General features: G+C 33.8%; 1 protein-coding gene across 1 annotated transcript; it reads left to right on the top strand.

Annotated features, from left to right (window-relative positions):
* The first annotated feature begins 2,569 nt into the window (after nt 1-2,569).
* LOC139859635 (uncharacterized) lies at nt 2,570-6,528 on the top strand. The gene is made up of 5 exons (XM_071848413.1): nt 2,570-3,806; nt 4,403-4,477; nt 4,712-5,229; nt 5,479-5,521; nt 5,948-6,528. The coding sequence occupies exons 1-5, from the start codon at nt 2,570-2,572 to the stop codon at nt 6,526-6,528; spliced, it is 2,454 nt and encodes an 817-aa protein (XP_071704514.1).
* The last annotated feature ends 4,858 nt before the right edge of the window (nt 6,529-11,386 follow it).

Here is an 11,386-nt window from a genome sequence, read left to right on the forward strand (position 1 = left end):
CCCCAAGTTATCAAACCCACGAACAATAAACTAATAATTCAAGTGAACAAAGAAATTTAATTCAAGAACGTAAAAGAACACAAGAATATAACGTGGGTATATCCAATATTGTTATTGGTTTAATCCACGGTCAACCAAAGAGTATTCTTATTATTGAAATTTGTGGGTACAATTTACAGGTTACATATGAGGTTATTTATAGGAGAAAACAATAGCTTAGGGAGTTCTAGAACCACAAAATCAATATACGAGTCCTAAATCCTAATAGCAATATACTTCCTAAAACAATTCTTGTACGTACGTGGAAGGCATTACAATTAAACAATGTGTCACCAATGGTGACTTCAAGTCACCATACGTGACTTGTTTAAATCCTTTAACTCTAAAAGCACTCGATCAATAATTTCACGTTTTGACCTTTCTTGTCACGTTTGAACCATTCTAATTAATTTATGTCCACAACCGTGACTAGTCCTAATTCTTTGTTTAAACCTACTTCAACTCCAACATATATGTCACGATTCAATGTCGATATCGCCGTTTAAAAAAAATTAGTGCACATATACATAAATCTATGATATCACTATTATTAGACTATTCCCAATCGTAACATATTTTCTCCGCAGGACTAACTGCCACATTAACGTCCACATCAAAATTTCTTCACCGGGACTAAATTAACACTAAACACTCCTAACCTTAACATGCTTCATCCCCAGGCCTAATTAATATTTTAATTTTAAAAAAGACTTTCATTTAAATTAAAAATAAATAACATTACATAAAAATAAAAACTAAACAACATAACATTATATTAAAAAGTAAATGTTAAAATTAAAATTAAAAAAATACATGAAATGAAAAAATTACAATAAAACTAATCATCATCTTCATGATCCTCGTCATTTTCATCATCTTCGTCTTCTTCCTCCTCGAGAATGTGAGAACGTCCCGCCTCTTGATTGTTTGAAGGTCCCCTGGCTTGATGATTTCGAACACAATAATTAAGTGGAAGGTTCCAAATGTGTTCGACAAGCATATCTCATAGTAGGAGATGTGTACTCGAATCATGTATTTTACAATCCCTTTGAATTACTAAATCAACTCTCTCTTGAATTGTACTTGGAGGACGACGAACCGAGCGATAATCTTCCTAGACTGGACACATTGCACAACCATTATCTTTTGTAATCATATTGTGTAAAACGACACAAGTGTACATAATACGACGGATTTTTTGCATGTAAAAAGGTTTCGCCAGATTTTTGATTATTACAAAACGACCTTGTAAGACACTGAATGCTCGTTCTATAATTGTTTCAAGGTACCCAAAATAAAGGACCAATCATCGCTCATTATTAGTGCTTTGTTATATTTCGGTTGAGTGTACCGATGTTAGCATTACTGAATCAGAACTTGTTTTTAATATACCTTTCAGAATCACACCAGTGAAAAGAATTACTAGTTTATTTAGAAACCTAAATTGTAGTGATTAAACATCTCTTCTACACAAACTCCATTTCCGTTATCATACCCATACGCTGTAAAATGAGCCTAGAAACAAGAGACAAAAAAGGACAGACGCTATAAACCAATCCATAGTGTTAAATTATGTACTTAAACCTCGTATTCATTGCACTCAATAGTATAAGATCGAGAACCGCTCTGGAAAAAAGATTGTGTGGGAGATGGTATATGGCAAGATGAATAAGGCGGGTTCCAATGGCAGATAGTGAATTCCCGGCGTCTCAAGGTTGTTTCTTGTTTTGTTTGCTTTTTATAGCTTATTTCTAGTAGACATTTGGTATTTTAGTGGCACGGTTCAGTTTGTATTATGTTGAGTTTTGCGGTTTAGTCTTGAGGTTTTTAGGCTCAGTTTTATATAGTTTTTGTTCTTTGTGTAGCTTTCTAGGAGCGAGCCTTCTCGTTTTCTTTGCTGTTCTTATTGGTTGAATTCGGCTGGTTTATTTCCTCATCTTTCATCTTTTTATTGAATTTTTTTTTTTGAAAGGCAACCTTATATTCTATTTCATTTACTCACAACTTTTACAACCAATTGTTTACAAGACAGGTGATGAGCTGTCAAGACAGCAACTCAGTCAACCGACTCGACTTTCACAAATTACTCGATACAAAGCAATGGGGGTTATATAACCTATGATGTGCAACATAATCCCTTGATTTATGGGATATTACAATCCCTTGATTTATGGGATATTTTCAAATTATAGATATCTTGCATTTAATATAGAGATTGTAAGATATCTCTTTTATATCTAGCATTTAATGTTTCTTAGGTATAGTTGGTTTGCATTTATTATGCATTTAATATTTCTCTTGTATTTAAAGAGGTAGTATGTAACATTTGAAAATAAGGAAAACCATTTACAATACACTTCAAGTTTGTACATTCTTTGTTCATATTTTGTTTACTAAACTTCTATTCTAGCAAGTTATTAATTATCATATGGTATCAAAGCCAGGTTATAAACTTGGTTATAAGTTTAGTCCTAAGTTAAACTTTGTGTGCAATTACTCAAAGTGTAAACTAGTTTCTTGCTAATAAAAAATGGAAGTCTCAAATGTAAACAATGGAGGTATGTTCAATGGTATGGAAAGACTTGTAGGCAACAACTACAAGTATTGGAAGATATGTATGGAGGCTTATCTCCAAGGTCAAGATCTATGGGAACTTGTGGCCGAAAGCAATGCTATAATTCTCGTAGAAACTCTTGAGCAAGGCGAGTCACGAAGAAAATGGAAGATTAAGTGTGGGAAGGCTCTCTTTGCGTTGAGGACATCAATTAGCAAAGAGTTCATAGAACACGTTCGTGATCTTAACTCGCCAAAGGAGGTTTGGGATACTCTTGAGAAACTCTTTACCAAGAAGAATACCGCACGGTTGCAATTCTTGGAAAATGAGTTAACAATCTCAAGACAAGAAGGTATGTCAGTTTCTGAATATTTCTTACGGGTGAAAACTCTTTGTTCTGAAATTTCAGAGATTGATACAAACGAGAAAATTAGTGAATCTCGGTTGCGAAGATATTTAATTCGTGGTTTGAAGAAAGAGTATGTTCCGTTCATAACCTCTATACAGGGGTGGTCTACTCAACCTTCGGTTGAAGAATTAGAGAATTTGCTCTCTAATCAAGAAGCTTTGGCCAAGCAAATGGCTAAAGGATTTGAAAATGATGCGGTATTGTTTTTAAAAGGGAAGAACTTCAAGAAAGGTTCTTCTAGCAAAGAAAAAGAAGAAGAGCAAACTAGTTACAAAAGTAACTATGAAAAGAAACCTCCCACATGTTACAAGTGCGGGAAGGTTGGAAACATCAAGAAATATTGTCGTTCTAAAGTCACAAAAGCAAACGTGGCTTGTTCAAGCAACGATGATGATGAGGTCAAATGGGAGCAATGTTTTACCGTTAATACGGTTGTTAAGAAGAATCAATGGATTATTGATTCGGGTTGCTCTCATCATGTGACCGGTGATGAAACTCTTCTTCATAACGTTAGAGATCACAATCAAAATCGAGTTGTAATCACGGCCGACAACTCAACTCATCCGGTTAAAAAGGAAGGTAATGCTATTATTGATGTTAATAATAATACTTTTACTTTGGAAGATGTTTATCTTGTTCCTGAATTGACCAAGAATCTAGTTTCGGTACCTCAAATTACCGAATCTGGAAAATATGTTCTTTTTGGTCCAACGGATGTGAAGGTCCTTGAGAATGTCAAGGAGATTGTGGGTGATGTTCTTTTCATGGGAGAAAAGAAAGGTTCTTTGTTTGTGTTGTCCGTAGGTGAGGCTTATGTGAAGAAAACAAGTCAAACCGACAACGAAGCTATTTGGCATGCTAGACTAGGCCATGTGGGATATCAAATATTGCAAAAGATATTCTCACATAAACTAGTTGATGGAATTCCTCAATTAAAGAATGTTCGTGAGGAAGTAATATGCCAAGGATGTCAATACGGAAAGTCACACCGACTTCCATATAAGAAGTCAACAAATCAAAAACAAGGTTTGCTTGACTTGATTCATACGGACTTGATGGGGCCAATAAAAACACCAAGTTATAGCGGTCATTGCTATGTCATGGTGTTAATTGATGACTATTCTCGGTTTACTTGGGTGAAATTCCTAAAGGAGAAAAGTGAAGCCTTTATAAAATTCATAGAATTCAAAGAAGCGGTAGAATCAGAACTTGGGAGAAAGGTAAAGCTCTTAGGAGTGATAATGGTGGAGAAATCATGTCAAATGATTTCTTTACTTATTGTAAAACAAATGGTATTTCTCGCCAAATGACTTGTCCGGATACTCCACAACAAAATGGAGTTTCAGAAAGAAAAATTGCTTACCTTATTTCAATATGCTTATCTTGGTTACATGACAAAGGGTTGCCTAGGGAGCTATGGGCGGAAGCACTTCAATGTGCTTGTCATGTGTCTAATCGGCTACCATCTTGGCCAGGTACACAAAAATCATCTTTTGAGCTAGCTTATGGTCAAAAGCCAAATGTAAGCTATTTTAGGGTGTTTGGTTCTATTTGTTATGTTCATGTTCCAAAAGCTAACCGAACCAAACTTGACCCAAAAGCTCGAAAGTGTATTTTTGTTGGTTATGATTCTCACAGGAAAGGTTGGAGGTGTATGGATCAAGAAACAAATAAGTTTACCACTTCAAGAGATGTGGTATTTGATGAAGTGTCTTCTCAATTTTCTGAATCAAGCAAAAATGATGAAGAAAATAGAGATTATAAATTTATGTTTCCTAGCTTCGAAACTCAAAAAGAAAGTGAGAATGATGGTGTTTCTCAAACTCAAGAAGAAACACCTAGTGAAGAAGTACCAACCCAAGTTAGAAGGTCAACAAGAGAAAAGAGACAACCAAAACATCTAAGTGACTATGAGGTGAACACAGTCACAGCCTGTTTCTTTTCAGGTGGCTTAACTGAAGAACCAACATGTTATGAAGAAGCTAAAGATTCTCCAGATTGGAGAAAAGCAATGCAAGAGGAGATTGATGCATTGGAAAAGAATGAAACTTGGGAGCTTGTCAAGAAACCGAAAGCATGTAAACCGGTTACTTGCAAATGGGTCTACCGTTTGAAGAAGAACTCGGATGGAACCATTAATAGGTTCAAGGCTCGATTGGTAGCTCGTGGCTTTTGTCAAAGTTATGGGCTTGATTATGAGGAAACTTTTAGTCCTGTGGCTAAAATGGTAACAGTGAGAACAATAATCTCACTAGCGTCTTACAAAGGGTGGAAATTGTGGCAACTTGATGTGAAGAATGCTTTTCTATATGGAGAGCTTGATCGCGAGGTGTTCATGGAACAACCTATTGGGTTCATTTCAAATCAATTTCCAGAATATGTGTGCCGGTTAAAGAAAGCTCTTTATGGCTTGAAACAAGCTCCGAGAGCTTGGTATGGTAAGTTTGCACAATACCTTGTCTTTTGTGGTTTTAAGATTTTTGATGCGAATTCTAGTTTGTTTGTAAAGAAAGAATCAAGTTTCCATGTTTTGGTGTTATTATATGTTGATGATATGATTATCACCGGAGGAAACGAGTCAGAAATCTCTCGTTTAAGTGATGATCTTTCGGTTCGTTTTGAAATGAAGAATCTGGGGGAGATTGGATGTTTTCTTGGCTTGGAAGTTGATAAATTAGTAAACGGGTACTTTATCTCTCAAAGGGGTTATGCAAGAAGTCTCTTGGAACGTTTCAACATGGGGGAGTCAAAGCCTGTGACTACTCCAATGGAACCAAACCTCAAAATGAAGAAAGATCAAGGAAAAGAGCTCAAGGATGTGAAGTTGTTCCGACAAATGGTTGGGAGTTTGATCTATCTAACCATCACAAGGCCGGAAATTTCTTACTCGGTTGGCATTGTTTCTCAATTTATGCAATGTCCAACTAATGTTCATCTTGATGCAGCAAAAAGGATCCTTCGTTATGTGAAAGGATCAATGGGTCACGGTTTGTGGTACAAGAAGTGTGACGATGTTTTGTTAAACGGTTTCGTGGATGCAGATTGGATGGGAGACGCAAATGATTGCCATTCAACTTCGGGTTACTGTTTTAACATGGGTTCCGCGGTTATTTCATGGTGTAGCAAGAAGCAAGACGTTCTTGTTTTATCTAGCACGGAAGCGGAATATATAGCTGCAACTATGGCGGCTCATGAATGTGTTTGGTTAAGAAGATTGATTGGTGACATACTTGAAAAAGTAGATTATGTTGTCAAATTGAAATGTGACAACGAAAGTGCAATCAAGCTTGCTTCGAATCCCGTGTTTCATGCCCGTACTAAGCATATAGAAATGAAATATCATTTTATTCGTGAAAAGGTTCTTAGCGGGGAGATCGAACTAGCAAACGTAAGGACAAATGCTCAAGTAGCCGACATCTTTACTAAAGCTCTAATGAAAACTAAGTTCATGGAATTTCGAGAAGCGTTGGAGATTTTTGATCGAGAGTTTGCACTAAGGGGGAGTGTTAAAATTAGTGCAACATAATCCCTTGATTTATGGGATATTACAATCCCTTGATTTATGGGATATTTTCAAATTATAGATATCTTGCATTTAATATAGAGATTGTAGGATATCTCTTTTATATCTAGCATTTAATGTTTCTTAGGTATAGTTGGTTTGTGATAATGCTAAAAATGAACATATATTTCATAGCATTATCCCTCAAGGAAGACAAGCTTTTAGTTGCAATTGTTCTATTTACAAGTGGTATTCGTTTAAATAATAAAAGGTTAAGACAAAAGACAGATTCGACAAATTGAAGACACAAACGACCAAAAAGCTCAAAAGTACAAAATACAATCAAAGTGGTTCCAATTATTGATAAGAAACGTCTCAAAATTACAAGAGTACAAGACGCAAAACGCAAAGTACAAAATATTAAATTATACGCAAGGACGTTCGAAAATCCGGAACCGGGACCAAAGTCAACACTCAAAGCGCGACGCAACGGAGCTAAAATTACAAGTCAACGGAGTACAAGAATATAATATAATATATATATATAATTATATTTAATTATATATATTAAATTATATAATAAATAAATAAGCAGCCCACGTTTTTAAAGACTTTTGAGCTCTCCCAGCTGGCCATGCGATCGCATGGCCTGGAAGAACAAAAACCATGCGATCGCATTGCCCTGAAATCCAGGCCTGGTCCTATAAATTCGCGTGTTTTGGCTCAGTTTATATATCATATATCCATCTCTCTATCTATACGTAAATATATTTATATTTATATTATAATTTTAATTTTAATTTTAATTCTAATAATAAGGGTATGTTAGCGAATGTTGTAAGGGTGTAAGTCAAAATTCTGTTCGTGTAACGCTACGCTATTTTTAATCACTGTAAGTTATGGTTAATGTTATTTTTAAATTAATATCTCGTAGCTAAGTTATTATTATGCTTATTTAAAACGAAGTAATCATGATGTTGGGCCAAAATATTTAAGATTAGGTAATTGAGTTTTGGACCATAATTGGGATTTGGATAAAAGAACGACACTTGTGGAAATTAGACTATGGGCTTTATATTAACTAAATGATACCTCGTTAATTTAATATATAGACTTATAATTTGACGTATTTATATATAACCACATACGCTTGACTGGGCACGGTGGGCGGGATATCTATAAATACCAATAATTGTTCATTTTACCGGACACGGAACTGGATTAATAGTTAATAGACTTGTTGAAACAGGGGTGGATTACATTCAAGGGTAATTGGTGTAATTGTTAACAAAGTATTAAAACCTTGGATTACACGCAGTCGATATCCTGGTGTAATTATTAAACAAAGTATTAAGACCTTGTTACAGTTTAAGTCCCCAATTAGTTGGAATATTTGACTTCGGATATAAGGATAATTTGACGAGGACACTCGCAATTTATATTTATGACAGATGGACTGTTAGGACAAAAACCAGACGGGCATATTAAATAATCCAGGACAAAGGACAATTAACCCATGGGAATAAACTAAAATCAACACATCAAACATCGTGATTATGGAAGTTTAAATAAGCATAATTCTTTTATTTTCATATTTAATTGCACTTCTAATTATCGCACTTTTATTTATTGTCATTATATTTAATTGCACTTTTAATTATCGTACTTTTTAATTATCGCACTTTTATTTATCGCAATTTCATTATCGTTATTTATTTTACGCTTTAAATTAAGTTTTTTATTTATTTAATATTTTACATTAGGTTTTAACTGCGATTAAAGTTTTAAAAATCGACAAACCGGTCATTAAACGGTAAAAACCCCCTTTTTATAATAATAATATTACTTATATATATATTTGTTTTTTATAAATTAAAACTAATATAGCGTTAAGCTTGTTTAAGTGTATCCCTGTGGAACGAACCGGACTTACTAAAAACTACACTACTGTACGATTAGGTACACTGCCTATAAGTGTTGTAGCAAGGTTTAGGTATATCCATTCTATAAATAAATAAATATCTTGTGTAAAATTGTATCATATTTAATAGTATTTCGTTATAAAAATAATACTATTTCCTAGTACACCTCGCACACATCAAGTATTTTTGGCGCCGCTGCCGGAGACATTCTTGCTTAAAATGCCGGAAGCGCAACGCTAAATATAAAAAAAAAAAAGGATTTTTATTAATTTTTAGTTTCCTTTTATAAAAATACGTTTTTGTAAAAATACGTTTAAAAAATAATATATTCAAAAATATAAAAAGAAAAACAAAAATTTATATATTTTTAAGAGTTTGTTAAAAATATAAGTTTTATAAAGTTTCTTTATTTTTATTTAGTAAAAAAAAAATTAAGTTTTATTTACTTAATATAAATATTTTATAAATTATAAAACAGCAAAACAGAAAAAAATATATATAAAAACTACTCGGCCCGTACTGTAGCAGCCCATTTACTGGCCCGAAAACCTAGCCCATGCGATCGCATGAGCCCGAAGGTAAAATCTCATGCGATCGCATGAGAGTACCTGACACGCCAGGAGTTGACTAAAACTGCAATAATTACGGAGTATTATTATTAATTATAAAACCCTAATTAGGGTTTTGTTATTTAATTAATTAAGTTAGTTTTAGTATTTTAATTTGTATTATTTAGTTTATTTAGTATAATTAAATTTTAAAATTAATACTTTTATAAAATAAATAATATAAAAATAATATTTTTATAAAAATTGTACTTTTTACAACTTTAAGTATATTTTTATATTTTGTTTCTTTTTATTTGTTTTAGCGTAATATTTGTATTTTTCGCTCATTTTTAGTTTTAAGATATAGTTTTTGCCATAGTAATTTTTATTTCTAGATTTTTAAGATTTGCCGTAAAATCCCTTAAGTGCTTTTTCTTTAGACTAAGATTTAGGTGCTCTAGAATTTTGCGACGCCGTTTTTATATTTTTGTACCCTTTTTAAGTTAATGCCATTTGGGATATAGTTTTTCTTTTAAGCTTTAATATTTTTAGACGCAACTTTTAATTCTTAGTTTTTAGTTCCTTTTTAAGTTTCGACGAGCTACTTTCTTATTTTTATTTTTCGACGCTTATTTTTCGACCTTTATTTTTCGACGTTTTTCGACGCGCTCTTTTTCTTTCTTATTTCTCGACGCTCTAGTTTTTAGGACATAGAATTTTTTTTCTATTTCTTATCTAAAATTTCTTTAAATTTAAACGAAAAATTATTTTAAGTGGTTAAATTGATAGACATCAAAATTTTCTGGTTCGTAGTAATAGTTGGATTTGTACGTGGACGGGGTTATTGGAGCCAAACAGTACTCAATTATATTGAAACCAAACGAATCCTGCCCCTCTGCTGCATCTTTTGGCTATTCAAAACGTGGGCAAAATCAGAAAAGTCTATTAATTTGATAACTTATATAATTTTTCTTATCTTTAAAAACTAATAGGATATTCAGTGAATGCACCGAGCAAAACGTTCACCACCTTTTGTACGTTCACCACCTGTAACTCGATTAAGACATCTAGCAAATATTGTCGCCGTTAATTTTTCTTTAGAATCGTCATCCAGTCGACCAAGTACTCCAATTCAAATTTCCAATAATCCATTTTTTGAACCCGACCTTACAATTGAGAATCCGGAGAATATTCAGGGACGATTCCGAGATCCTGAACCACTAATCTTTCCTCCGGAACCACCAATCATTCAAACAGAGATTTTTGAGGAACCAACCATTAAATCAGAATCCTCTAGTGATTCAGATTCAACAAATTCAATTATGAAAAATCTGGAACCTTTAAGTATGGAAGACCGAATGAGAGCTAAACGCACTGGCCAAGGTCACGCAATTACTCAACCAGACATTAATGCGCCAGATTATGAAATCAAAGGACAAATTCTACACATGGTAACTAATCAATGCCAATTTAGTGGTGCACCGAAGGAAGATCCAAATGAACATCTTCGTACCTTTAATATGATCTGCACACTATTTAAAATAAGAGAAGTGGAGGATGAACATATATATCTCATGTTATTTCCCTGGACTTTAAAGGGAGAAGCCAAAGATTGGTTGGAATCGTTACCTGAAGGGGCGATTGATACATGTGATGTTTTAGTTGAAAAATTTCTTAAACAATTCTTTCCGGCATCTAAAGCCGTGAGACTTCAAGGAGCAATTGTTACGTTTACACAAAAGCCAAATGAAACTCTATATGAGGCATGGACCAGATTTGGGAAATTATTAAGAGGATGTCCGCAACATGGTTTAGACACCTGTCAAATAGTACAAATATTCTACCAAGGATGCGATATCACTACAAGGAAAGACATCGATATAGCAGCTGGTGGTTCCATTATGAAGAAAATAGCAACTGATGCTTACAAAATTATTGATAACACTGCTTCCCACTCACATGAGTGGCACCAAGAAAAAGATATCGTTAGATCATCTAAAGCAGCTAGAGCTGATTCTAGCCATGACTTAGATTCCATTTCTGCAAAGATAGATGCTGTCGAGAGACAAATGGAAAAGATGACTAAGGATATTCACTCAATACGAATTAGTTGTGAGCAGTGTGGAGGACCACATTTGATAAAAGATTGTCTCAGTATTGAACTAACAATGGAACAAAGAGAGAATGTTTCATACATAAACCAAAGGCCTGGAAATAATTATCAGAATAATTATCAACCGCCAAGACCAATTTACAATCAAAACCAGAATTATAACCGAAATGTTCCATACAATAACCAACAAGGTCCTAGTAATCAAAAAATATCCAATAATACTTACAATCAGCAAAGACCTAATTTTCAAAACAAATCACCACAAACTGATGATAAAAAGCCAAATTTAGAAGATATGA

The sequence above is a fragment of the Rutidosis leptorrhynchoides genome, chromosome 7 (genome assembly GCF_046630445.1).
Source record: "Rutidosis leptorrhynchoides isolate AG116_Rl617_1_P2 chromosome 7, CSIRO_AGI_Rlap_v1, whole genome shotgun sequence".
Classification (NCBI taxonomy): domain Eukaryota; kingdom Viridiplantae; phylum Streptophyta; class Magnoliopsida; order Asterales; family Asteraceae; genus Rutidosis; species Rutidosis leptorrhynchoides.